The following is a 26,818-nucleotide window of genomic DNA, read 5'->3' as shown; positions in this document are numbered from 1 at the left end:
ATTAAATATTGTTTACTCTTTTTTTTTTTTTTGCTAGAAAAATGTTCTGGAAGCTCCACTGATGCAATTTTGGTTTTTCCTTTTGGTAATTAGATCTGTGGTAGCAGTATATTCTATTTTGACACAACGGTGTTTATATATAAATGGATTCTGTAATACTTTTTACATAGATGTTTCATAATTGCAGGAAACAAGAGAGGTTAGATTATCATATAGCAACTTTGTAAGTAATAAACTGTCTTAAGTACTAGGTTATTTTCTGATTCCAAAGTACTTGCTACCTGCTGCCTTTTGTTAATCATATTCTAAATTTTCCTGCACTGCCTTAGGGTGCTTAATTCCTGGTGTCAATAAAGAATAATTAACAGAGAAATTCCTTTTAATCATGTGGCAGAGATTAGGAATTGTTTTCTTCTGCAGAGGGCTGGCATTTAATTACCAGCAAGAAAGATTATCATTCAAAAGAAGCTGGGTGGAAACTGGGGAATTTTTTGGGCTCTGGTCAATTTCATTAAAACACTTTAGTTTCTAAAAAACTTATTTCCACTTGCTGTATGGCTTAACTAAGTACTATGAGGCATACAAAATAAGAACTTTAAAGAAGTAAAATATGTGTGTTTTCCATTTACTTGGTATAGTATTGCTTTATAGTGCTTTGCATTATTCTGGAATGCTGCATTTTGTCATTGTTAATATTAAAATAGATTAACATTTAATGGCTAAAAGATTTAGTGTTGAATTAGCACAATTAATTGTTTCAGAAAAATTGTGAAATTCTATTAGCAGAGGATAGATTGGATAGAATTTATATGTAGGTATTCCCAGGTAATAAAAATTGAAGTGACCTAATCTGAACTTAACTCATAAATATAGCTTCAACAAATGTTTATTGAGTATCTGTGTGTAAATTTTTAAAAATGAAATTTTCCTTTTGCTGAAGCCTTTTAACATTATGTGTCTATTCAGTATTTGATTCTTTCTGTATAGATCTTTAGAAGATAAGTAAGCCTCTTGACAGGCTTACAACCCAGAAGTTTTTTAGTTTTTGTTTTTTCTTTTTGGAGGGTCTGGAAGCCATACCTTTGAAATATAAGCATCTAGGAAGATAATACTGTTTCCCTGTCACCAGGAGAGTTTAACCGTTTTCCAAACTGCAACTCTTTGCTTGTCAGAGAGATAAGAGAAGTTTTATTATTCAGATAAATAGCTAAAACAAATGGTCACCTCAATTGCTAGGTGCATTAGGGTGAACCATGAAAGAGTGCACAAAAGTGGTAGTCAGGTCCTCCCCTAGTGGACAGGTTACCCTTCAGCTTGAGGATATATGTATGTAATGGATTGTAGCTGCTTGACTGTAATAAGGGACAGTTTTGTCTGTTTGCAGTCTCAGAGATTAGTTACTGTATTGTGCTCTGGATATGCGGGTAGGACTTTTATTTCCCCAACAATACCCATGCACATCACACAGTTAGGTTGTGAGGGGATTTGAAACACGCCCTTATGGAGCCTATTCTTTAAACAGGGTCACAAATAACTCAGCACTACAAGGCAAAGCAAAGTCAACTGTAGAGAAGAGGAAAGGCTTTCCCGAAGATGACGTCTGAGCTAGTTCTGAGAGGATGGGCCAGCTTTGAACAGGCAGAGAAGAGGTGAAAGTGTTTCTCAAGATTTTGGAGCTGGGGAAGTAAAGCCACAGAGACAGGAGAGCGGGGAAGATGGAGGAAGGGAGCCGAGGAAAGGAAGCAAGAGAAATTATTCCACATCACAGAGGCTGGGAACGGCACCTTCATGAGTTTACTTTTTTTCTAAATCTATGGGAATCTAGGAATTTGCTTGTTTATTCATTCACTTTCTAATCTAAGTGGAATTGGTAACAAATACTAATTTTTGGAAGATTTCTTTGACAAAATGTGCAGCATGGATTGGATTAGGTAAAGACTGAAAGAGAGACCATTTTGCATGCTGTGGCAGTAGGTCAGCTGAAAGGTAGTGAGAGTTTGAATGAGATTACTGGCTGTGAACATTGAATGAAAGGTGTTCAAGAAACACTTAAAAACAGAAAATTGGTAGGCCTTGGATGGAGATTTGATGTGAGGAGCAAGGAAAAAAAGGAGCTAAGGAAGACTTCAGCTGTCTTCCCAACCGGAGGAGGGTAGCTCCTGATGCCATTAACAAAGAGAAGAAAGGGAGTTGCTTTTAGAGACGCTAAGTGTGACAGTCCAGCAGTGTTCAAGTGGGACTGCCCAGTAGGCAGTTAGAAATGTGGGTCCAGAGTTTAGGAAAGAAGCTGAGACTAGAAATGTAGATTTGGGAGATATCCTCCTAGATGTTACAGTTGAACCCATGGGTATAGATGAGACTGTTGGGAGATAAAAGATAGCAGATCCAAGTATGCAGCTTGGAAAATTGCTGCATAAGTAGTACAAAAGGCAAGGGAGCCATAGAAGAGGTAGCATAGGAACAAGCTGCACAAGGTAAGAAACCAGGAGCAAAGAAAGTTTCCAGAAGGTGTTAGGTTAGCTTTAGAAGCTGCAGAAAGATGAAGGAGGATGCAGATTAACAATTTGACTACACAGTTGCTATTCTATATGCATGAGAATAACTAGTGACCAGCCAATATCCAACAGGGGTCATCCTTTTTTCAGGTTTAACAAATGTTATTTTTATGCATTAAAATAACCTCAGGTTGTGTACTTCTTACATGTTAAATACACAAAAGATACATCAGAGGCAAAGTGGTGGTTTACTGGCAGCCAGATGCTTGCACACATCTGGGATTCCTTTGATAGATAGTTGGCCCTCAGTTTGATGTGCACTTTTCTTCCCATCCAGGATTTCCGTAACCATGTAACTATGTGTTACTCTCCCAAGGCCTTCAGAAAAAGTCCAGTAAATAGGACATTTGAAAACTAAACATATCTTCTATATAAAATTATGTTACAGTATGTTTCAGCCCCCTGGCTGCTGAAGCTTTAGGAATTGCTACAGCAGCCAAGGGGCTGTAATTCTGTTCTCCAGAATTATGGTGAGAACAAAAAGTTTCTGAGATAGAGCAACAATACATTCAGCCGTGTTGCTAGGGGGTCTTCAACTATTCTTAGTTTGGGTATTTTTATTTTTTGTTTAGGGTAATGCTGTATTTGGGGAACTACTAATTTGTCACCAGAAAATGTTTTGCTTTGCTTTGTAATAAAAACTTGCTGCACTTACCAAACTTGTTATGGATTTGGGGTCAATTATTTTTTTCTGACTTTATATCAGGTTTCATAATAAAAGGGAAATGTAAGAGTCATTTAACAAACTGTCTTAATAGTGAACTCCTAGTATACATTTATGCAGGTAAAGAAGGCATCATTATGGTACCAATTTTGTTATTCCTTCTACCTGAATGCCTATGCAGCAATACATTAGTGGGAAGCAAGATAATTAAAGTAAGTATTGAAAACCATAAATTTGTTTCTGCCTAGCTCTAGGTGAGCTGCATCTAAGACCGACTAAAGAAAGGTACTAAGCACTGAGATAAGCAAAACGGTGTGAAAAACTTACTCAATAACTACTGCGTTTATGCCTGTGCTGTAAGATGCACTTAAGGACACTCTAATTTTTTTCCTGACACCATTCTTATGCACATTTATATTTTGTTTTTCAGTGAGAAGATATGAGCTGTATTTTGAGTCAAGTGGCTCTGAGATTACAGCTTTGGTTTTGTGTTTTCCTCTAGCTGCTAGGGGAGCTGATCCTGGACCGTCACAACTTTGCCATCATGACAAAGTACATCAGCAAGCCGGAGAACCTGAAACTCATGATGAACCTCCTTCGGGATAAAAGTCCCAACATCCAGTTTGAAGCCTTTCATGTTTTTAAGGTAAAAAGTACAAGCTCTGGAAACAATGTTATAGGCAATTTTTTTCCAGTTCCAAATGGCAAACTCCCTGCTCTTTACTGTCTTTCATACTTGAAAGAAAATGAAATAGGCAGTCTTTGTGTTTTGCATGATTTAAATGAAATTTCAGAGTTATGTTAATGAATGCCCATTCATAAAGGTTTGCTGACTAATCCACACATCTAAATATTTTTATTTTTTCACAGAGAAAATGCGTGATACTCTTTCCCAAAACTTCTAAAACAATCAGTGATTGACTAGATCCCAAACCCTGAGTGTCAGGCTTGAATACTTTGCTTTGTACAAGCACTGTCTCTTTGAACTTTAAATGACACCCTGAAGACACAGCCGGGTACTACTGACTTTATTCATATTATTATTTTTTTACAATGTGTTTTGTTATGATAGAAAAGTAACCTCTTTAGACAATATATTTTATTTTATTTTTTTTGCGACTGAGTCTCACTCTGTTGCCCAGGCTGGAGTGCAGTGACACGATCTCGGCTGACTGCAACCTCTGCCTCCCAGGTTAAAGTGATTCTCCTGCCTCAGCCTCCTGAGTAGCTGGGACTACAGGCGTATGCCACCACTCCCGGCTAATTTTTTTTTTATTTTTAGTAGAGCAAGTTTCACCGTGTTAGCCAGGGTGGTGTTGATCTCCTGACCTCGTGATCCACCCTCCTTGGCCTCCCAAAGTGCTGGGATTACAGGTGTGAGCCACCACGCTTGACCCTACAATAGATTTTTTAACAGGTGGGGTAGGTGGGAGAATTCTATTTGTAATTCTGTATTCCCAGCCTAACTATTGTAAACAGTTTAGTACATTTTATTTTCCTGTGCACACATTCCAGAGTTTTTCTACAGCTGTATTCACATTGTACTAACAATTGATATCCTAATTTTATTACTTAATGCTATACCATAAGTAACCATTTTCATTATTGCTATAAGTAGTTTTTAGAGCCATTATTTTTCTCACCATCATAGTGCATCATTGGGTATATTTCTTCTTGTCATTGATATTTAGGTTATTTGCATTTTTTCCTACTCTTAAGTAATGCCACAATGTGCATTTTATGCATCCAGCTAATTTTTTTTAATATTTAAAATTCTTATCATATGATAGATATCTAGAGTGTAAATAAGAGTTCAGAGAGTCCCAGAATTTTTTGGTTCTTATTTCTAAAAATCTTTTAAAATTTTATTTATTTTTTAAATTCAGAGACAGGGTCTTGCTCTGTTGCCCAGGCTAGAGTGCAGTGTGGTGTGATCATGGCTTACTGCAGCCTCAAATTCCTAGGCTCAAGCGATTCTCCCACCTCAGCCTCCTAAGTAGCTGGGACTATAGACACGGGTCACCTCGCCCAGCTAAGTTTTTTATTTTTTGAAGAAATAGGGTCTCGCTATGTTGCCCAGGCTGGTCTCAAAATCCTAAGCTCAAATGACCTTCCTGCCTCAGCCGCTCAAAGTGCTGGGATTGTAACTGAACACAAGTCAGATTGCTCATCACATGCAGAGTCCAATTAACAAGAGGCAGGTCTCGGAAAAAGAAAGTGACTTTATTAGCCAAAACTAATAATAGGAAAGTGGCCAGATTCCCATCCAATGCAACTACTTTGAATTTTAGGGGCAAGGCCAGGTTTTAAAGAGAGAAAACATGATATGGAAAGCGTGTAAAAATTATGCTGAGTACAATGTCTGTGTTTCTTGTTCTGGTGGCTGTCTTGGGTCCCAGTCCAGGTGGAAAGCAGGCTGGCGTCATCTCAACAATGGCTGGGTTGTTGACTAGCCACCCTGAAGTTATCTCTGGAATTTTGCAGCTGGGTCTCCAAGCTTGGTCTGACTCAAGATTCAAGTTTAGCCCCTGGAACTTCTAAGTAGGCAGATAATTAGATACCAGCATGCGGTTAGATAAATGTGAAGGGAATATAGACAGTGAGAAAGGGCTGGGACATGAAGTCTATTTTAAAACTAAGGGAAAACGCTTCTGCAGTTTGCTTCAAGGTTACATCTTTAAGCCCAGGAGAAAGGGGAAAAAAAGGTTTTAAAATGTATTTTGAAGTTAAGCTGCTTAGTTACAGGATTACAGGTGTGAGCCATGGCACCTGGCCTCGGTTTTTATAAAGTATGTTTAGTGATAGAGTTTGTAAGTCCATAAATGGGAGGCATGGCAGTTTTTAAGGTAATTGTTGCTTTGAAAGGTAAGACATTTTTAGTTGATCTTTCAGCCACCAGATATTTATTAATTCATTATATATATATATATAAAATTAAAGAGATACGTAGGGTGAGGTATGGGGAAAGGGGCATGGAGCTTCCATGCCTTCCCTGAGCAGCCACCCTCCAGGAGTCTCCATGTGTTTGGCTACCTGGAAGCTCCAGTGCAGATATTTATTGTCCAAAAACCCATTAGAGCAATTAAAATCCTGAACTAATTGATAAATTCTATTCAGTTCCTTTCAGAATTCCAACTGGACTTTCCCTGGAGCTTGACAAGCTGATTCTAAAATTTGTGTGGTAGAGCAATAGCCTAGGATTATCTATGGCAATGTTGAAGAAGGAAGTAGAGGAATCTACTCTACCGGATATTAAGACTTGTTATGGATTTAGAGTAAATGAAAACAGCATTGTATTGGCTTAGAAATTGATAAATAGAACAGCAAAACAGAGTAGAGGGCCCAGAAGTAAACCTATATAAATCTGAAACTTGATATTTGATCATGGAGGGATTATAAATCAGTGAAGAAAGGGTTAAGTATTCAATAAATGTTTCTTGGATAATGGGTTGTCCATGTAGAGAATCTTACCCTGCAGTATACACAGAAATAAGTTCTAGATAAAGATCTGCACTTGAAAAGCAATTTTTTTAACTTTTAGAAGAGAAAATAAGAGGCTCTCTGTATATTTGGGTAGGAAGAATTCCTTTGAAAAGAAATAAAAAATCACAAAACATAATAGAAATTTTTCTTGAGAAAGGGTCTCACTATGTTGCCCAGGCTGGAGTGCAGTAGTGCGATCATGGCTTACTGCAGCACTGACCTCTCGGCCTCAAGCAATTCTGCCTCAGCCTGTTGAGTAGCTGGGACCATAGGCCTGCCCTTACCATGCCCAACTAATTTTCTTTTTATTATTTGTACGGATGAGGTCTCGCTGTTTTACCTAGGCTGGTCTCCAACTCCTGGCCTCAATTGATCCTCCTGCCTTGGCCTCCCTAGTGCTGGGATTATAGGTATGAGCCACCATACTCAGCCATAATAGAAAATATTTAAAAATGTGACCACACTAAAATTTTAAACTTCTGTTCAGAAAAGAAATCATAAAGTGAAAAGACAGGATAGAATGTGACATATATAACTGACAGGTCATTAAGAAAAAGACAAATAACAGAAAAATAGACAAAAGATACAAGTTGGTAGTTTACAGATGAGGAAACCTGATTGGCCAATAAATAGGTGTTCTTCTTACTTGTAATTGTGGAAATGGCCATTAAAATATCAATGACATACCACTTGATGTTCTTCATATTGGCAAAAATGTCCAACAATATCAGATTTTTGTAGGACTGGACAGCAGTGGGAACTGTCATACACTGTGTAAATTGGTATAATCACTTTGGAGAACAGTTTAGCAAAATAAACTCTTGAAGCTATGGATACCCTTCAACTCTGAAATCCATTTTTAGGCAGTTTCTTGGAGACACTCTTGGACACGTGCATAAGGAGTCATGTACAGTAAGTCCTCTCTTAAAATCGTTGATAGGTGCTTGGAAGTGGACTTTATAGAAAACCGTGTACATTACAGCAAGTCCTCAAATAACAATGTTTTGTTGTAAGCTTGATGGGGGAAAAATTGTTGGCCTCATCTGTTGCTTTGCTTAAAGTTACAGTTTCTAAGAACTTATCCACCTTAAATAAGGACTTACTGTATAAAGATGTTTATTGCAACATTGTTTAAAATGGGAAAAGCCATACATGGGCACCAAGGGGAGACTGGGAAAATAAATTGTGCTACACACATACAATAGTGCATAATAATGGGTTAAAATAAATAGAGTTATGTGGATTGCTTTGCCTAATCTTAGAAACATTTTGTTGAGTGGAATGACCAAATATTTAAATATGTCATTTATTTAAAGTTTAAAAGCATGCAAAAGAACACTAAGTGTGGATTCATATATGTGCAGTTAGAGTCCAAAAACATGCATGGAAGCCGGGCACGGTGGCTCATGCCCGTAATCCCAGAACTTTGGGAGGAGGAGATGGGTGGATCACTTGAGGCCAGGAGTTTGAGACCAGCCTGGCCAACATGGCAAAACCCAGTCCCTACTAAAAACACAAAAATTAGTCAGGTGTAGTGGCACATGCCTGTAGTCCCAGATACTCAGTGGGGCTAGGACAGGATTGTCACTTGAACCTGGGAGGCAGAGGTTGCAGTAAGCCGAGATTGTGCCATTGCATTCCAGCCTGGGCAACTGAGCGAGACTCTGTCTCAAACAAACAAACAAACAAACTGCATGGGAATGACAAATGCCAAATTCAGGATGGGGGTCATCTCAGGAGAAGGAGTAGGGGAGAGAATGTCAATATCATACAGGAGTATCCAATAGCCTTCAATTATACCTGTAATGTTTTATTTAAAAAAAAAATCTGAAGGCAAGTATGGCAAAAAATATTAGATTTTCATAGAGCCAATGGTGGGAATATGAAGTCAGATATGTTATTCCTGTACTCTTCTGTATGTTAGAATTATTTCATAAAAAGTTTCAAAAAAATGAATGAAATAAAAACAGAGTGCTGTAGGCCTGGAAAATGCCTACGCATTATAAAACGGTGGGCCCTCTCAAGACCCTTGGACTGAAGGAATTGAAGAAGGCTGTGTATCATGTCATTCAGCTCCTACAGAAGTTTAAATGAGAATAAACTTCATATAATTTTGTTCAAAAATGCAGTATTATATATAGTAGAAGGAATCAGTGGGTTGCAAAATAAAAATAACCTAATTCCATCCTCTGAGAAGATCAGAATTTGGGTCACCTAATCACTGGACAGGGTGAGTACGTTTAAAAATAGTTGACCACTTGTTTACTTGTATGTGTGTAACTTGGCCTGCCCCGTACCCCGGCTATGTTCCTTCCACTGAAGTATGAACTACGTTGTTTACTTGCCAAAAATATTTTGTTATTTAGAAAAAAGTAACAGCTAAGTCCTAGGATTATTTTCACATTGTTTAATTAATAGGTTTTTTTCCCCAAAGCACCTTTCGTAGGATGCAAAGAATGTGGAACCCAGTCCTGAAAATGTCTTTGCTGGATTATTAACAGCTGACTCTCATTAGCTTGCTAATAGGTTCAACACGTGCTTCCTACTATTGGTGAGCAGGGTAGTGTGGTGGGAAAGCCCCGACGGACGTCAAGAGAGCAGGGTCTTTGTTCTGTCTCAGTTGCCAGCAGCCGCTTTGGGCAAATCCATCTGGATCCATTTTTTCACTTGCAAAATGAAAGTGTTAAAAGTCTAATTCTAAGATACTAGGTCATGAGACTTTTGTCTCAGGTCCTGACTCTCCAGAGATGTGCCCAGTATGGATTGAGGAACCCATTATGAGATAATCTTCTCCCTTTCCTTTCTCTGTTAACCTCGATACCAAAGGGCCACGTCGCTGCTTCCCACCAAACTATGTAAGGTGGCAGAAAATGGTCTGTGTCATTTGCTCGCTCAGAGCTGCTGGAACTCAGGCATCGCCAGTGCCAAGTATGGCACTAGTCTGTCACTCAGATCCTAGCAGTTGGCTATAATAGCTATTCCCTTGAAAACAAGAAGTTCTATCCCCAGCTTATTCCAGAATATAAAAGTCAGGTTGACAGTTCAGCCAAAACAGTATGTAGAACAAGAATGAGAATAGTTTCCGTGTGGTCTTACTGGAAATAAGCAAAATTACAGATTAATTTAGTGAAGGACTAACCATGAATTACTCACTTCCTTAAAGACCCACTTTCTTTTTTATTTTTTTATTATTATTTATTTATTTATTTTTTGAGATGGAGGTTCACTCTTGTGGCCCAGGCTGGAGTGCAATGGCGTGATCTCGGCTCACTGCAACCTCCACCTCCCACGTTCAAGTGATTCTCCTGTCTCAGCCTCCCGAGTAGCTGGGATTACAGGGATGCGCCACCACGCCTGGCTAATTTTTGTATTTTTAGTAGAGACGAGGTTTTGCCATGTTGGCCAGGCTGGTCTCAAACTCCCAACCTCAGGTGATCCACCTGCCTCGGCCTCCCAAAGTGCTGGAATTACAGGCGTGAGCCACCACGCCCGACCTAAGGACCCACTTTCTAGCACACCAAACTACTATGGTCATGGCGTACCAAATCTAACTCTACTCATGGAGAAAGCAGTTGAGACCAATTGAATTTAGGAATTGGCTATGAAGTAGTTTAATAATGTTAATTTCCCCTAAAATTGTAACAGTATATTGAAAAGTGTACCAACTTCTGACTTAATGTCTCACCAACTACTTTTACATGGTGTCGAACATTCAGCTTTATCGTATCCTCATTTGATCTTATTTTGCCCTTTTGCAGATTTAACAAAGCAGCCAAGGAGAAAAGGTGAAAAGTCATAATTAAGGCCTCACTTCTCCTTTCTATTTTTAAAAATACTTTCTTTAAAAATTCATAAAACAATCAACTCCATATTTGTTTATAGAAAGGTTTGCAATGGGTATTTCTGGCAAACTTTAGCAACATCATCAAACAAGTATATAAATATATTACTTACGACTTTGTTTGATAATCCTGCTACTGAATATTTATAATGTTAGCTACTTTACAAAATATTTTTGCAGTAGTATGTAAAGAAAACGAAGCCTATATTTATTTATTTATTTATTTATTTATTTATTTATTTATTTGAGACAGAGTCTCGCTTAGTCGCCCAGGCTGGAGTGCAATGGCGCGATCTCGGCTCACTGCAAGCTCCGCCTCCCGGGTTCACGCCATTCTCCTGCCTCAGCCTCCCGAGTAGCTGGGACTACAGGTGCCCGCCGCCTCGCCCGGCTAATTTTTTGCATTTTTAGTAGAGACGGGGTTTCACCGTGTTAGCCAGGATGGTCTCGATCTCCTGACCTCGTGATCCGCCCGCCTCGGCCTCCCAAAGTGCTGGGATTACAGGCGTGAGCCACCGCGCCCGGCCGAAGCCTATATTTAATGTTTGTGAATATTACCTAGAATAAAAAAAAAATTTAAGTTGCTTTTCCATATAATTTTGGGATAAATGTCTAGTTTCTTATGTAACTTCCACAATTATATGAAATTTGTAGATTCGAAAGATTTGGCTTCCAAAATACCAAAGCAATTGCATTAACAATGTTAATAACATTTTAACATTTTGTACAGAGCACTTTCCCTGACGAAATTCCATGTGATCCTCACCCCAGCTATGAAGTCAGGCAGGTGTGATTTCCTCGCCTGTTTCATTGGCGAGGAAACTGCCTGAGAGATTAAGTGACAAGCCTGAGCTCTCACAGACAAGGTTGTCTTCTGCGTCCAAATCCCATGTTCTTTCTTCTACATAGCTCCACTTATATGTGGGGAACTGAGACTGGTAAATTCGAAATGGCAAAGTGCCTCTTTGCTATACCTTTATATTTCGTAGAAGCTCTTTGCGAGCAGGAATTTTCCTCTGATTTGTTCTTTCTCTGCTCTATCTCCTAACAGCTAGAAGGGTTTTTGGCCCATAGTGGTTATTTAAGTAATGTTTGAGTAAGTAAATTAATATGTATGTTCTTTTTTTAGAACTATTTTTATTTTTATTTATTTATTTTTTATTTCAGACAGAGTCTCGCTCTGTCACCCAGACTAGAGTGCAGTGGTGCGAGCTCAGTTCACTGCAACCTCCGCCTCCTGGGTTCAAGTGATTCTCCTGCCTCAACCTCCCAAGTAGCTGGGATTACAGGCGCCCACCACCACGCCTGGCTTTTTTTTTTATTTTATTTTTTTTTATTTTTTTTATTTTTAGTAGAGATGGGGTTTCACCAAGTAGACTCCTGACCTCAAGTGATCTGCCTCCCTCGGCCTCCCAAAGTGCTGGGATTACAGACATAAGCCACCACACCCAGCCAATATGTATGTTCTTAAAGGAAGGAAACTGAGAGCCTCTGTGCCTCTGAACCAGAGAAGGATTGCCAGATAAAATACAAGATGCCCCATTCAATTTGAATTTGAGATGGACAATGTATAGCACTACACGGAACATACTTACATTAAAAAAATTACTCATTGTTCGTCTGAAATAGAATTTAATAGGGCATCTTCCCTTTCTGTTTACTAAATCTGGTAATGCTAAACTGGAGGGACTCGTTTCAGTTTTCAAATATTGGGACAAGAACAGAGTCCTGGGTAGTGATATAGTGTCTTTTAAAAAAATCTTTCTGACAGAATGTTTGACAAGCATCATCAAGTTAAATAGAACTATTCTGACTTGAGAATATATTTAGATCTTTCCTTCTTGGCATATTCCATTCAGAAAGTGAGAATGTGTAGGTCTGGAATCTATGTTTTGTGCAGGCGGCTTCCCCTGGGAAGTCCCGGTCCACATTTCCTTCTGAGGCTTGGAGAATGAGGTCAGCAGTGTGTGTGCTCATCACACTCGCCAGACCTGCCGATGGAGCTGAAGGCCTCAGGGAAGAAGGATTCTGAATGGCTGTAGTATTTGTCCATTGTAGATGAAACCAGGAATAAGCGGCTAAAAGCTCAGTGCTGAAAAGTACAGTATCACAGACCTGGGAAGGAACTAAAATAATTGAGAAAGTGATGGCACAAAGAGCAGAAAAATCCAGGGTGAGCAAGTGATAGCAGAGTGAAAGCCCCTGATGCACAAACCCAGTATTCTCTTCAACTCGAGTCAGATTTCACTGGGATTAAGTTGATATTGACAGCTCTGGGAATCTTGAGGTTGGCCATGTTGTCAGGTAAATGACTTTTCCTTAAGGATCCCAGGAAAGCTCCACAGTTCCTCTGAGGTGCTTATCTGAAGGAGCGTATAGAGAATACAGAGAGGCTCAGCACAGAGAAGCCACAGAGATGATTGAGCTATTTGGAAAACAAGACCTATGTGGAAAGATTTAAAAACACTTACGCACCAAAAAAGAAGACTGACAGAGAAAGTTAACAGTGGTACTTGAGGGCAGAGCACACGTCTCATAGAATATCATAATGCAAGCCAACAGCAGCTATCTCAGTAGGCTGTGGAGAGTGACTGTAAGTAAAACCAATTTCCTGAGAACGGGAGTTGTAGACACTGGAATAGGTCACTGAGGATGGTTATAGAATCACCTTTTCAGGGGATCTAATAGGAATCAATTCTTGTTTGCCAAGAATTACCAGTGGGTTATGTCTGAAGTGGAGGATGAGTTAGCTAAGTTCCCGAGGTCCCTCCCAGTTACAAGAGTCTATTCTTTCTATAAGTGACTGTGATAAAGTATATTAGAAGTATGAATTCCTCTTTGTACAGTATTACTAGAGGAAATACTAGTATACTCTTTCTTTGGATAGAGGATAAAATATTTTACCCAAAATAGTTAGAATGAGCTATTGGGTTTAAATATGAATCCTACTAACTTGCATCTGCATAACAGTAAATATTTGGGAAAGCGGTTACTGCTATATGTGGCACTGCAGTGATTTCATGTTGAAGGAGGAAGAAGCAACTGTAACTAGCAGTTGCTGTGGGCCAGAGACTCTGCTAAACACTTTGCAAGGACATACTCATTGAATATTTTCAAAACCTGATCCAATTTTGGCCACAAAAAGGATGTGGCATTCATAACATGCTACAACATGGGTTAACCTTAAAAACACGGTGCTACATGAAAGAAGCTAGTCATAGAAACCACATATGTTATGATTCCATTTATATGAATGTCTAGAATGAGGCAAAGCTCTAGGGGCAGAAAGTAGATTAGTGCTGCCTAGAGCTGGGAGCATGTTGCGACGCGGGGGCGGGGCTGGTGACTGCTCATGGGTATAGGGTTTCTTTTTGGGATGATAAAAATGTTCTAAAATTGATTCTGGTGATGATTGCACAACTATGTGAGTATACTATACAACATTTAAAAGTATACTTTAAATGAATCAACTATATAGTCTGTGAATTTTATCTCAATAAAGCTGTTTTTAAAAAAACTTTTAAAAACCCCCAGTGAGATATAATCACTATGCTATATTCCTTTTACAAAACTGCCTACAGGCTTGAATTGTTCAATTCAAATCAACGTGTTCTGTGACTCTAAGGAAGTGTCCAGACATCCACCTTGTATTTGGCTGTCTAAAGGCAACATTAAAATGCTGAAAAAACTTTGGAAAGAAGGCAAAAAACAGGTTCCCATTTCTTTGGTCCACTAGTTTACTTAACAGTTTTAAAGATGAGAAACGTGATTATAGCTTGACCCCAAGCCCCTTTTCCCCTCCTTACCCCTACCTTTAGATAAGTAGTTAAGAACATTTGAACCAAACGGTCTGTCACTGCCACACATGGCGAGGGCGGAGCTGCAGCCGTACTGTCCGGCAGTCACTGGCGGAACCTCCCAGCACTGCCCGGAAGGTGCACGCTGCACACACAGTCTAGTGGTCAGGGATGCTGCTTTAACTTCTCTCAGCCTCACCTGGAGATTGGGGAAAAATCGTATCTTCCTCCCAGAGCTGTTGTCAGGATAAAAGAATACTATTCGTATAAACTGTGTAGCACAATGCCCAGTGCATAGCAAGGATTCAGCAGACGATATGTATATTTTTAAATGGCGATCATCTCATGTAATGTAAGAAGAATCTACAAGCATTAAAAACATATTATTAAGGAAAAAGTAGGTTACAAAGTATTATGTACAGAATGCAAGCCCAGTTTTATTTAAAATATTTCTACAAATAGCGATGTGCACAAGAAAAAATGCTGCACATACATACACCAGATATTCAGTGGTTGTCTCTGGGTGGAGGAATTATGTCAGTGAATTTTTTTACTTTCTTCTTTGTGCTTTTCTTTATTTCCCTAGTTTTCCACATGTATAGCTTGTGTAATTAGAGTGATGGGAAGAATGGGGGCAGTGAGGAGGAGGATTTCATAGGATCCTAGAGGTTTTTAGAGCATCCTGTACTTCCAAGCTGGTGGCCTCCACCACCCTCACTTCCTTCCCAGGGCTTTTCTTCCTCCCTTGATGTGCAGTGGGGTCCAGTCTAATTCTGTTGTGGGCCCAGTGATGCTCATAGACACCCAACCAGCTTGCAGATTTAAGGATCAAGTCCTTTCTTAAACAGGAAAAAGTTAATGGTCTCTGATCAGTACTAGCAAGTATTGTGTCAAAATATTCTAAATTATTACTCAGATGTGTAGTCACATGAATAAGGATATGGTGGCCTTATTTGACACTTCAACAGGGTGGGATTTGCTTGGAGTAACTTCCACGTAACTGTAGCAGGAGCATCTACAGAGCATGCCAGGCTTGCAGCACGCATCAAAGGCGTGAGGTCAGCACCGCAAAAGGCTAACTTCCCCATACCTTGTCTGGCTCAATCCCTGTTGGCAAAATAGAATTTGAATGAAATTAATGGATATGTGTGTAAGACGTAGATATTTTATTTTCCATGCAATGCATTCAGTTTTAAAATGGAGAGTGCAATATTTTCAGTCTTCTAAACTAAAAATATTTGAGTTGTGGTCATGATATTTGCCTTCCTCTCACCATGCCTGAGAACTCCATAAATCACTTCTCTCAGGCATGTTATGTAAACTAAGGGTTACAGGCAATAAGGCGGCATTCTAAAAGGAGAAGTCCTGGGTAGTTTCATTTGTTTGGGGGTGGTTTGAAAATTACATTAAAAAAAAATGGGGACAACAAAGACAACCAAAAAAATTCTATCATGGACATAATATTCAAAAGACTTGGTTCCCTATATCTATGAATTAGAAGTGTGTTTCTTATCATCAGTGGGTTCATCTCAGGCCTTGACCAGTGTCCCTGCTGCCCCAAGGGAATCAGGCACTATTTCATTAGCTGACTCCAATCAGCAACTACCTTTAGAGGAGGCAGAGTTCAGAAGCCATAAAAAATAAAAACAAGAAAAAATTTAAAAATGGGGCACAAACTTAGCATTTTCCTTAGGTTTATGGTACAGTGGATGAATTCAGTGGAATTGAACCAGTGATGCCTGTCTGCAAATTCCAGTACATTTTACATTTATTTTGGTTTGCAACATCAGTTTATCTATTGTAGTTAATCTTTTTTTTTTTTTTTTTTTTTTTTTGAAAGACTGTCATGAGTTATTTATGTAGTCACCACAAAATGCCAGGCAATTTTTAGCTAAAACTTCACAGTAACTCCCTTGTAAACAAATGCTAACCAGAGCAGCCACGCATTTCTGAAAGGTATTACATAAACATCAGGCAGTTTGTATAAACAGGCCTGGAGTCCCCCCCCCTTTTTTTTAATATAAGTAACAATTTTAGTTTGTTGTGGTAAAATTCACACAACATAAAATTCAGCATTAACCATTTTAAAGTGTACAATGCAGTAACAGTTAGTGTATTTACGATGTTGTACAACTATCGCCAATATCTAGTTCCAGAACATTTCATCATCCCAAAAGGAAACCCTGTGCTCAGTAAGCAGTTACAGCCCATTGCCCGTCACCCCCATCCCCTGGTGATCATTAGTCTGTTTTCTGGCTCCATGAATCTGCCTATTCTGGATATCTTATATTAATGGAATCATACAGTGTGTGGCCTTTTGTGTGGTGTTTTGTTCATACACTTGTTTTCAAGGTTCATCCATGTTGTAGCATGATCCATCAGCACTTCATTCTTTTATTCTTTTTTATTTTTTATTTTTATTTTTATTTTTTTGAGACAGGGTCTCGCTGTGTCACCAGGCTGGAGCACAGTGGTGCAATCTCAGCTCACTGCAAACTCCACCTCCCAGGTTCAAGGGATTCTTCTGCCTCAGCCTCCCGAGTAGCTGGGATTACAGGCATTTGCCACCACACCCAGCCAATTTTTGTGTTTTTAGTAGAGACAGGGTTTCACTATATTGGCTAGGCTGATCATGAACTCCTCACCTCAAGTGATCCACCTGCCTTGACCTCTCAGAATGCCGGGATTACAGGTATGAGCCACTACGCCCAGCCCAGTACTTCATTCTTTTAAATGGCCAAATAATATTCCATTGAATGGGTATACCACAAATTTGTTTATCCATTCATCAGTTGATGGATATTTGGGTTATTTGCTCCTTTTGGTTATTGTAAACAGTGCTGCTATGAACACTACTACACAAGATTTTGTTTGAACAATGTATTCCATTTTTAGGAAGGGAGTTGCTCAGTAATATGGTAATTCATTGTTTAACTTATTGAGGAACAGCCACTTTTCCACAGAGGCTGTGTCATTTTATATTCCCAGCAGCAATAATTTCTTTTCTTTTTTTCTTTTTTCTTTTTTTTTTTGAGACACAGTCTCGCTCTGTCACCCAGGCTGGTATGCAGTGGTGTGATCACAGCTCACTGCAGCCTCAACTTCTCAGGCTCAAGCAATCCTGCTGCGTCAGCCTCCTGAACTACAATGTGCACCACAATGCCCAACTAATATTTTATTTTTTTTGTAGAGACAGGGTCTTGCCGTGTTGCTCAGGCTGGTCTTGAACTTCAGTTCCTGGGCTCAAGTGATCCTCCCATCTTAACCTCCCCAAGTGATGGGATTACAGGCATGAGTCTTCATTTCTGGCCCAGGGTTTCAATTTACCTCCGTCCATCTTGGCAATACTTGTTACTGTCAGGGTTTTTTTGTTTTTTGTTTTTTTTGATTTATTTTGTTTTTGCAGCCATCCTAGTGGGTGCGAAGCGGTATCTCATTGTGATTTTGACTTGCATTTCCATAATGACTAATGATTTTGAGGATTTTAAAAATGTGCTTATTGGCCATTTGTATATCTTTTTTGGAGAAATGTCTGTTCAAGTTCTCTTCCCCTTTTTGGAATGGGTTTGTCATTGTTGTTGTTAAGTTGTAAGAGTTCTTTATATATCCTGGAGACTAGACACCAATCGGATATATGATTTGCAAATATTTTCTCCCATTCTATGTGTTTTTTCACTCTCTTGATAGTATCCTTTGATACACAAAAGTTTTCAATTTTGGTGAAGTTCAGTTTACCTATTTTTTCTTTTGTTGCTTGCATTTTTGGTGCCGTATCTCAGAAACCATTATCAAATCCAACATGATGAAAATTTACCCTATATTTTCCTGTGGAAATTTTAGTTCTTATATTTAGGTCTTTGATTGATTTTACTTTTTATTTAGAGTAAGATAAGGGCTCAGCTTCATCTTTTGCATGTGAATATCCAAATGGCCTAGATTGAGTGTTTTTTGTTTGTTTGTTTGCTTTTTGAGACAGCATCTCACTCTGTTGCCCAGGTAGGAGTGCGGTGGCACCATCACAGCTCACTGCAGCCTCAACCTCCCAGGCTCAATTGATCCTCCCACCTCAGCTTCCCGAGTAGTGGGAACTCTTAGCCAGCACACTACGGCAGGCACCTGGCTAATTTTTGTATTTTTTGTAGAGAGGGGGTTTCGCCGTGTTGCCCAGGCTGGTCTTGAATATCTGGGCTCAGGCGATTCGCCCACCTCAGCCTCCCAAAGTGCTGGATTTAGAGGCAGGAGCTGCTGCACCCAGCCTCTGTGTTGAGTGTTTTTGTCCTGAAAAGGTGTGGGATTTTATCAAACTCTTTTTCTGTATCAGTTGAGAAGATCATGTGGTTTCCCTATATTCTGCTAATGCGGTACACTTGTATTAGTTTTCTAGGCTGCCATAACAAAGTACCACAGACCAAATGCCTTAAAACAACAGAAAACACAGTTCTGGAGGCCAGAAGTAGAATACATATACTGTTCTCATTAAGCCTTACTGTTACCTAATGGCACTCAGGTACTGTCATCATCCCCATTTTTCAGATGAAGAAACTGAGGTACAGAGAGGTAAAGTTTTGTAGGATCATACAGCTAATCAGAGGTGGTGCTGGGATTTGGGCCCAGGCTGTGTGCTTCTGAGTCTGCACTGTTAACCATAATACTATGCGGTCAAGTTTATTCACATGACTCAGCCTGTTTCCTCATTAACAGATGAGGATAACAGCTCTTATACTTCAGGGCTGTTGTGAGGGTTAAGTGTTCGATGAGTATGAAACAGCCCCATGAATGAAGATAACCAGCTGGGAGGGCTATGAACTGGCCACCCATGGTCGTGTGTACAGTTGACCAGAAATACGGTGATGGGGCAGTGACGAGTCCTTGGATTCAGGTCAGGCACTTTGCCTCCAGCAAGCACGAGTCCCCACAGACAGTGACAACAGAAGGCTTTCAGAGACTTCGTTGTGCTGACGCTGCTGATGTTCCCCAGCACATTCTCTCCACCCAGACAGGCAGAGGTCCTTTTATTTCTAGATAACAAAACTTGGCTGCTGGACACACCGCTAACATGTAGGAGAGGTGGAATTTGAACCCAGGTTCCAGAGCCGGCGCCACCTTAGCTCCCACGTTCCCTTCCTCATTCTTACTGTTGCTCCCACGTCCTGTCCCGCACACCTCAGAGCCTGCAGTGGGACAATTCAGTATTCCTGGAATGCTGCTCTCACCACCACGTGTAAACATACTCTGCCTGACTCACGGACTAGCTCTCATGCCGCCCACACCACGAGCCTTCCTGCTCCAAACCCAGAAATGTAATGTCATCGCCACCTCCTGGGATGGGAGCCTCCGCAGCCTTGTATTCCCCGCATTGGTACTCAACATCCTAGGGTAGTTTTCTCCTTCCCCACAGTTGCTAGGGTGGAGGAACCTTAAGGGCTTAGCCATGTAACCGCCACTGCCCCATAACTAAGCCCTTTCGTAGTGTGTTCCTTGTAGAGTTGGGTACTGTGCAGCTATGGGACAGGGATGGGTGGGCAGAGGGGGTGCCAGGCAGAGGCAGGAGGCCAGACCATCACACCAGAGAGCTCTGTAGGGCTCAGAGACACTTTGATCTGCATTCTGGCCATTTAGTCACGTATGTAGCAGTAACTAAGGAGTGTGTCTGTTACAAAATAGTGCACCAGTCAACATCAGATCATGGTTTCCACCAGGAGTCCACAAAAGAATCTCTGTGGAACTTCACAGAAATGCAGAATGCCAGACATCCACCACAGACCTGCTGAGTTGGCATCTCTGGGAGGTAGGACCTGGGCAGTTGTAATTTTTTGTTTGTTTGTTTGTTTGTTTGTTTGAGACGGAGTCTCGCTCTTTCGCCCAGGCTGGAGTACAGTGGCGCAATCTCGGCTCACTGCAAGCTCCGCCTCCCGGGTTCATGCCATTCTCCTGCCTCAGCCTTCTCAGTGGCTGGGACTACAGGCGCCCGCCAGCACTCCCAGCAAATTTTTTGTATTTTTAGTAGAGACGGGGTTTCACCGTGTTAGCCAGGATGGTCTCGATCTCCTGACCTGGTGATCCACCCGCCTCGGCCTCCCGAAGTGCTGGGATTACAGGCGTGAGCCACCGGGTCCGGCCCGGCAGTTGTAATTTTTAAAGCTTCACATACGTGACAAACAGTGACACTGGTGACCTTCAGGGAGGGAAGGTGAGAGGAGGACTATTCACATTTGTCTTTTTTGAATTTTGAACTAGGTAATGATATTATGTGTTCAAAAAATAATGTTTAAAAACCATAAGCTCACTCGTACTATATGTTGTTTATGTTTAAATATCTGTGTAGTAGGAGGATAAGGATTAAAACGTGCCCAGAGATGGTAGCACACTGCAAGAGGTGGGAGGGGAAAGGTGGAAGTGAGGGTTTGGTTCCATTTGTAATGTTTTATTTGTTTAAAAAGAGACACCTCAGGCACAATGGCAAAATCTATTCAATTTGTGAGGTGAGTATACTGGATTTGTTATGTTATTTTCTGTTTGAAAGATTTTATAATTAAGAACAAATATTTAAAAGTAAAACAAAATATGAAATGTTCATAGCTAGCTCCCACGTGCTCCTAGCTAGTGACTAAGGAGAGTGATGGGAAAGGTGAAGTGCAGGCCTGTGGCGCTTAACAGCAGGGAGTCGTTCTGAGAAACGCGCTCACTAGGCGATGTTGTCTGTGCGGGAGCATCACAGAGTGCATTTACACAGACCTGGATGGTGGAGCCTGCCATGCACCTAGGCTACATAGTGTGGGCTATTGTGCCTAGAGCACAAACCTGTACAGCATGTTACTGTACTGAATACTGCAGGCAATTATAACACAATGGTATTTGGGTATCTAAGCATAGAAAAGATACAGTAACAATATGGCATAAAAGAGAAAAAATGGTACACCCGTATAGGGAACTTACCATAAATGGAGCTTACAGGACTGGCAGTTGCGCTGGGGAAGTCAGGGAGTGAATGGTGAGTGAATGTGAAGGCCTAGAACATTACCGTACACTACTGTAGACTTCATAAGCACTGCTTAGACTACACTACACTGATTTTAAAAAATTTTTTCTTGTTTTAATAATAAGTTAACCTTAGGGCCAGGCGTGGTGGCTCATGCCTGTAATCCCACGGCTTTAGGAGGCCAAGGTGGAAGGACTGAGACCAGGAATTCGAGATCAGCCTTGGCAATCATAGACCCGTCTCTACAAAAAACTTTTTAAATTAGCCAGGTGCAGTGGCATGCACTTGTAGTCCTGGTTACTGGGGAGGCTGAGGAGGGAGGATCGCTTGAACCCAGGAGTTCCAGGCTGCAGTGAGCTGTGATGGTGCCACTGCACTTCAGCCTGGGCAATAGAGTGAGACCCTGTCTCAAAAAAATAAATAAATAAAAATAACCTTAGCTGACTGTAACTTTTTACTTTTATAAAAAGTTTATTTTTTGATTTTTTAGAACTTTTTGACTCTTTTGCAATAATACAGCTTAAAACAAACAAGTTATACAGCTGTACAAAAACATTTTCTTTCTTTATATCCTTATTCTATACACTTTTTCTATGTTTAAAGTTTTCTGTTTTTTACTTTTTAAACTTCTTTGTTAAAAACTTAAGATGTAAACCCTCACATGAGCCTTGGCCTACACGGGGTCAGGATCATCATTATCACTGCTTCCACCTCCACATCTTGTCCCCCTGGAAAGTCTGCAGGGGCCATAACACCCATGGAACTGTCACCTCCTACGATAACAGTGCCTTCTTCTGGATACCTCCTGCGGGACCTGCCTGAGGCTGTTTTATAGTTAACTTTTTGTTTAATAAGTAGAAGGCGTATACTCTAAAATAATGAATAGATGTATAGTATAGTAAATACATAAACCAGTACCATCGTCATTGATTATCAAGTGTTATGCACTGTGCATAATTGCATGGGCTTGAATTTTATGACTGGCCGGGCAGTAGGTTTGTTTACACCAGCATCACCACAGACACGTGAGTAAATGCATTGACCTACAACATCACCAGGCGATGGGAATTTTTCAGCTCCATTATGGTGCTATGGGACTCCAATCATATACATGGTCTGTCATTGACTGAAACGTCATGTGGTGCATGACTGTATGGATCACCCTCACTAAGAATTAAGAGTCAGGGGCTTCTATACATTAATAATATCAGTCACGCATGAAACACGAGTAGCGTGGGTGAGGTCCCTGGCCTGCACCGCTGTAGCGTGGGTGAGGTCCCTGGCTTGCACTCCCGTCCTAAGTATTTGTTTCTTTTTGTTTCAGGTGTTTGTGGCCAGTCCTCACAAAACACAGCCTATTGTGGAGATTCTGTTAAAGAATCAGCCCAAACTCATTGAGTTTCTGAGCAGTTTTCAAAAAGAAAGGGCGGATGATGAGCAGTTCGCTGATGAGAAGAACTACTTGATTAAACAGATTCGAGACTTGAAGAAAACAGCACCTTGAAGAGCTCCCTAGCCCCGTCACAGTCATTCGTCTCATTTGTCCAGTTTGTACAATGTGATATGTCAGAAAGCCATCATTCTTGGGAAGACTTTGGAGGTGCCTATTTTTTTCTGTTGTAATTGTTCTGCGTAGATGGAATATAAACATTTGAATGGAAAAAAATTAACCTAGAATAATATATTCATTTTAATCAAGTCTGTGATTATTTATGTGAAATCAGAGCCATTGTATTAGGTGTTGATAAAAACGATTTTAACTTGCAGACGTGAGCCCCTGGGCACCATGAGCCACTAAACGGGAGCTCAAATGACAGGTATCACCAAGTCTTCAAGGAGGACTGAGTTCTCAGGAGAGAACTGGGAATGGGGCCAGGGTGCAAAAGTGCTTTGCCCGTCTGTAGGTAGACACACAGATCGCTCAGGGCACTGCGAGATCCCAAAAGGTAACATTAATGTTTTCAGTCATTGTGTGTTCTTCGTTGCTGCCAATGTCTTTGGATGGTAATCAGTGCATCCATACCTCCCGGAATCCAGTGCTCCCACTCAGCTCAGTCTCCCGTCCCTCCCTGTCCTGCATTTTATCCCAACTCCTCAGCGTGGCCTCAGTGGGCGCGCCCATGCCTCCTGCAGTCCAGGTGAGCAGGGGAACAACTGAGCAGGAACAGGATGGATCAACAAGGGTCATGGGGAATAGGGGACCCACAGGGTGAGACCTGCTTGCTGGAGAACTGCAAACACGTGGCTCTGGATAGAGTCACAGCTGTCACAGATTGACTTCCAGAGAGTGAGTGAGGGACAGAATATTTCCTTCATAATCATCATGGGTGAATGCTTTCTGCTGTAAGTGTATTTTAGAGTGTGAATCACCGTAGTGGAACGCCCAGCAGGCACAAACCATGGGTCCAGGGAGTCTCAGTGAGGAACTTTTATCAATAGGAGGACATAACCATCGGAAGGAGAAATGATTCATGTGTGAAAAAATTCTCAGATCCATCAATAAATTGTTTTCAGTTTGTTTTCTAATAAGCTGTCATTCTATAATTGCCCATCACAGTCTTTAGTGAACACATAGAAAACCTATACTGTTTTGGTCCTGAATAGTCTCTTGCAACCAGGATGATTGAGGTATTAATTCATCTTCCTTATAAAAAGGCATGGAATCAAAAATATTTTAAAAGGCCGTGGTTTCGTTTCAGACATCAAGCATCTAAAACGGGATTTTAAAGCGATACTTTACAAGACATGAAAGGCACAATTGTTGATCTGTATTTTTTATACTTCAGTTTCTAAATCATGAGTCGTTGCCTTCCGCAGGAACCCTCCCTTTTTACAATACTTGAGTGTTGTGTACTTTCTCTTCAGTCAGGTGTTTCTGTGCCCAGAGAGGGAAAGAGAAATGTGTTCTCCAAGATTGATCCCCTTTGTAGATTTTGTACCTGAAAAATTACCTGGGAGGGCACCACCCTTGGCTAGGTCCAGGTGTGTGTCTCTTTCTTGCCTGGCATGGACCCCGAGGCAAGTGATGTGGGGCCTGGCGCACCTCCCCGCTTTGGCAGCTGTGGCCTCTCTGACCAGTGCCCTTGCAGGAGGCTGGCCGGAGCAGCCTGATGACCTGCACTCTTTAGTCACGGACGTCAGATTATTTCTATAACATTCCCTGACAGTTCAGAGTCCCTTCAAATCGCACTTTTCTGGTTTTGCTTTTTTAATTAAAAGAGATGAGTGTAAGTATAAAAAATGAAGGTGAAATAACCATTGGAAATGTATTTGATTGCTTAATACTGTTCCACAACATTTTGGGATGTATGTTTTCCTTTGGAGAGTAAGGCCTTATTACTGTTCTTTTCTGATAAAGAAAACATTTTATTTCCTTTGGGCTTGCGTTAGCTCTTTCCTAGCAACCCATTATCCCAGCTCAGTACCTTTCAAACAGAACGCTAGGAGTCTGGGGTTTTGTTGTGACCTAAATTTGTGAGTTATTAATGTGAAAAGCGGAGCAGGAAGCTCACAGATTTGTTTGCACAAAGTTCACTGTAAATACTGTGAGAATTGAATTCTGAAAAGGTCACATTTAGTGATTTCAAAAGCACACATTTAAATGAAGACTGACTAAATAAAACGTACCACACACTTCTTGGTTGGTTTCATTCCATTGCATGCTGTGTGGCTGTGTGTGTTCTTGTCACCATTCCAGGCAGGGAAACCCTTATGCTGCCCCAGGGCCCCAGCACACCTTCCTGTATGCCCCACCAACCAGTGACCCTGCACCTGTCCCATCTTCCAAGCTACACTAACCACCATTGACTAGGCAGTGCCTAGTCAACACTAAATCTACATATCCCACGGTTGATGCCTCCCCATACCTGGAAGTCTTTCCCATTTCATAACTGAGGACATTGAGGTTCTGAGGTGGTTCTGAGTGGTTCAAAGATCCTGGACCTAGTGTGGGATACCCTAGATACAAGCCCACAGTGGCCGGAGGCCAAATTCCTGTTCTCTCTCTCTCTCGCCTTCATCATCAAGGCTGTGAACTAGGGACGGGCCAGAGCATCAGAAACCATGTGGAACTCTCCCCCACTGCTGCCTGGGAGGTTCCCCAGCTGGGAGGGTCCTCGCGTTAGGCCAGCAGGGACTGAGATCATAATGTTCCTGGACCAGGTTCTTGGCCAGAGCCAGGCATCTGCCCAGAAGTTAGGATTCCTCCTGGAGAAAACGCTCAGGAGCACCCACCCCTTGGAAATGTCCCAGACTCTCAGCCTCATGGGTGGGCCTCCTTTGATGGTTCTAGGGGAGCAATGTGGCTGTCCAAAGAGGGGCTGTGAGCTTCCCACAGCTCCCCTCACTAGCCAGACTGGTTTGTCCACATTTCCCGTGAGACACAGCTGCTGTGAACCACAGCAGTCTAGAAATTACACAAGACTGAAAGTGATTGTAACAATGTGAAGGAAAATTAAACTCAAAAATTCCTGGAATCATTTTAGTTGTTTCAAAATAGATTTACAAATCTTGCTGGTCTGTTTTATTAGAGGATATTACGATTTTACGTCTTTTCTCGTTTTACCATTTTATCCAAAATATTATACATATGGCATGAATGAGTACCATCGCTCCGTGGGTGTTCTTGTGGAAAGGCTTTAGATATTGCATTGGGGCTCACAATTGGATAAAGGTCTGAAACATACACTATTGGGAAACCCTGAAAAGCTAGACTTAGTCTACCTAAAAAGATTGAAAAGGTTGAAGATGGATGTAAACAAGGTGTGATTTCATTTCTGAAACATGGAAACTGCTGTGATGTCGCTGCCATAATGAAAGCACAGCAAAGCTGAGTGTTCAGCCTGGTCTGTACTAACCCCATACAGACATCTCAAGCCTCCACCTGACGAAGGGAAATTTGGACCACAGAGAGGGTGAGTAAATCCCTCCAGATCAGACAGCTAGTCACAGAGCCAGGATTTAGGGCCAAGGCTGACCCCAAGGTCCCTGTCTTTGGAAACGAGACTGCAAATTCAGGGCCCTCGGCCTATTCTTCAGCTCTCTGCCCCTGGACAGAGAACCATCTCCTGGCCCCCACCGAAAAAGGAATCCTGGATACCAGTGCTAAAGAATAACTTACCGGAAAGATTTCGAAAGCTAGATTGATTCAAAGGGGTAGGTAACTTAACTTCACTTGGTTGTCTGATGTTTGGAAGATCTAATTAGACCTCCCCTTGTAGCGTAAGGACATTCAGTCTCCACCTTCTCCAACATTTTGAGCAGTCCTTCAACATAAGCATTAATTTCAGACTGCAGCGGGGGCAGTGCGTCATGCCTCTAATCCCAGCACTTTCAGAAGTGGAGACGGGTGGGCTGGTATGGCAGAGTCGGGGATCAGGATTGCTTGAGCCCCAGAGTTCGAGACGAGCCTAGGCAACGTACAAAGATTTCATCTCTACAAAATAAAATTTCACGAAATAAGATACTAAAAATCTCTCAGATCGCAATTCTGCACCTGCT

The 26,818-nt window shown here is 41.1% G+C and overlaps 2 protein-coding genes across 12 annotated transcripts in view; one reads left to right on the top strand and one right to left on the bottom strand.

The window, feature by feature from the left end:
* PHF11 (PHD finger protein 11) overlaps positions 1-16,346 on the bottom strand; it is a 211,056-nt gene extending 194,710 nt beyond the window's left edge. Inside the window, exon 1 of the mRNA XM_050766361.1 lies at positions 16,343-16,346. The gene's annotated coding sequence lies outside the window, so the exon portion shown is untranslated. The remainder of the gene's footprint in view (positions 1-16,342) is intronic.
* The window catches only part of CAB39L (calcium binding protein 39 like), a 135,994-nt gene extending 111,042 nt beyond the window's left edge, over positions 1-24,952 (top strand). For 10 of the 11 annotated variants that reach the window (XM_050766345.1, XM_050766338.1, XM_050766346.1 and 7 more), the window contains 3 exons: positions 3,722-3,865; positions 20,005-20,128; positions 22,644-23,017. In XM_050766345.1, coding sequence (XP_050622302.1) covers positions 3,722-3,865; positions 20,005-20,128; positions 22,644-22,717 — 342 coding nt within the window. In that variant the 3' untranslated portion in view covers positions 22,718-23,017. Of the gene's footprint in view, positions 1-3,721; positions 3,866-20,004; positions 20,129-22,643 lie in introns of all 11 variants that reach the window. The other variant, XM_050766344.1, reaches the window with a different exon arrangement.
* Positions 24,953-26,818: the final 1,866 nt, after the last annotated feature.

This window comes from Macaca thibetana, chromosome 17 (assembly GCF_024542745.1).
Source record: "Macaca thibetana thibetana isolate TM-01 chromosome 17, ASM2454274v1, whole genome shotgun sequence".
NCBI classification, from domain to species: Eukaryota; Metazoa; Chordata; class Mammalia; order Primates; family Cercopithecidae; genus Macaca; species Macaca thibetana.
Note: the sequence above shows the minus strand (reverse complement) of the source record. Positions and strands in the feature narration are given on the sequence as shown.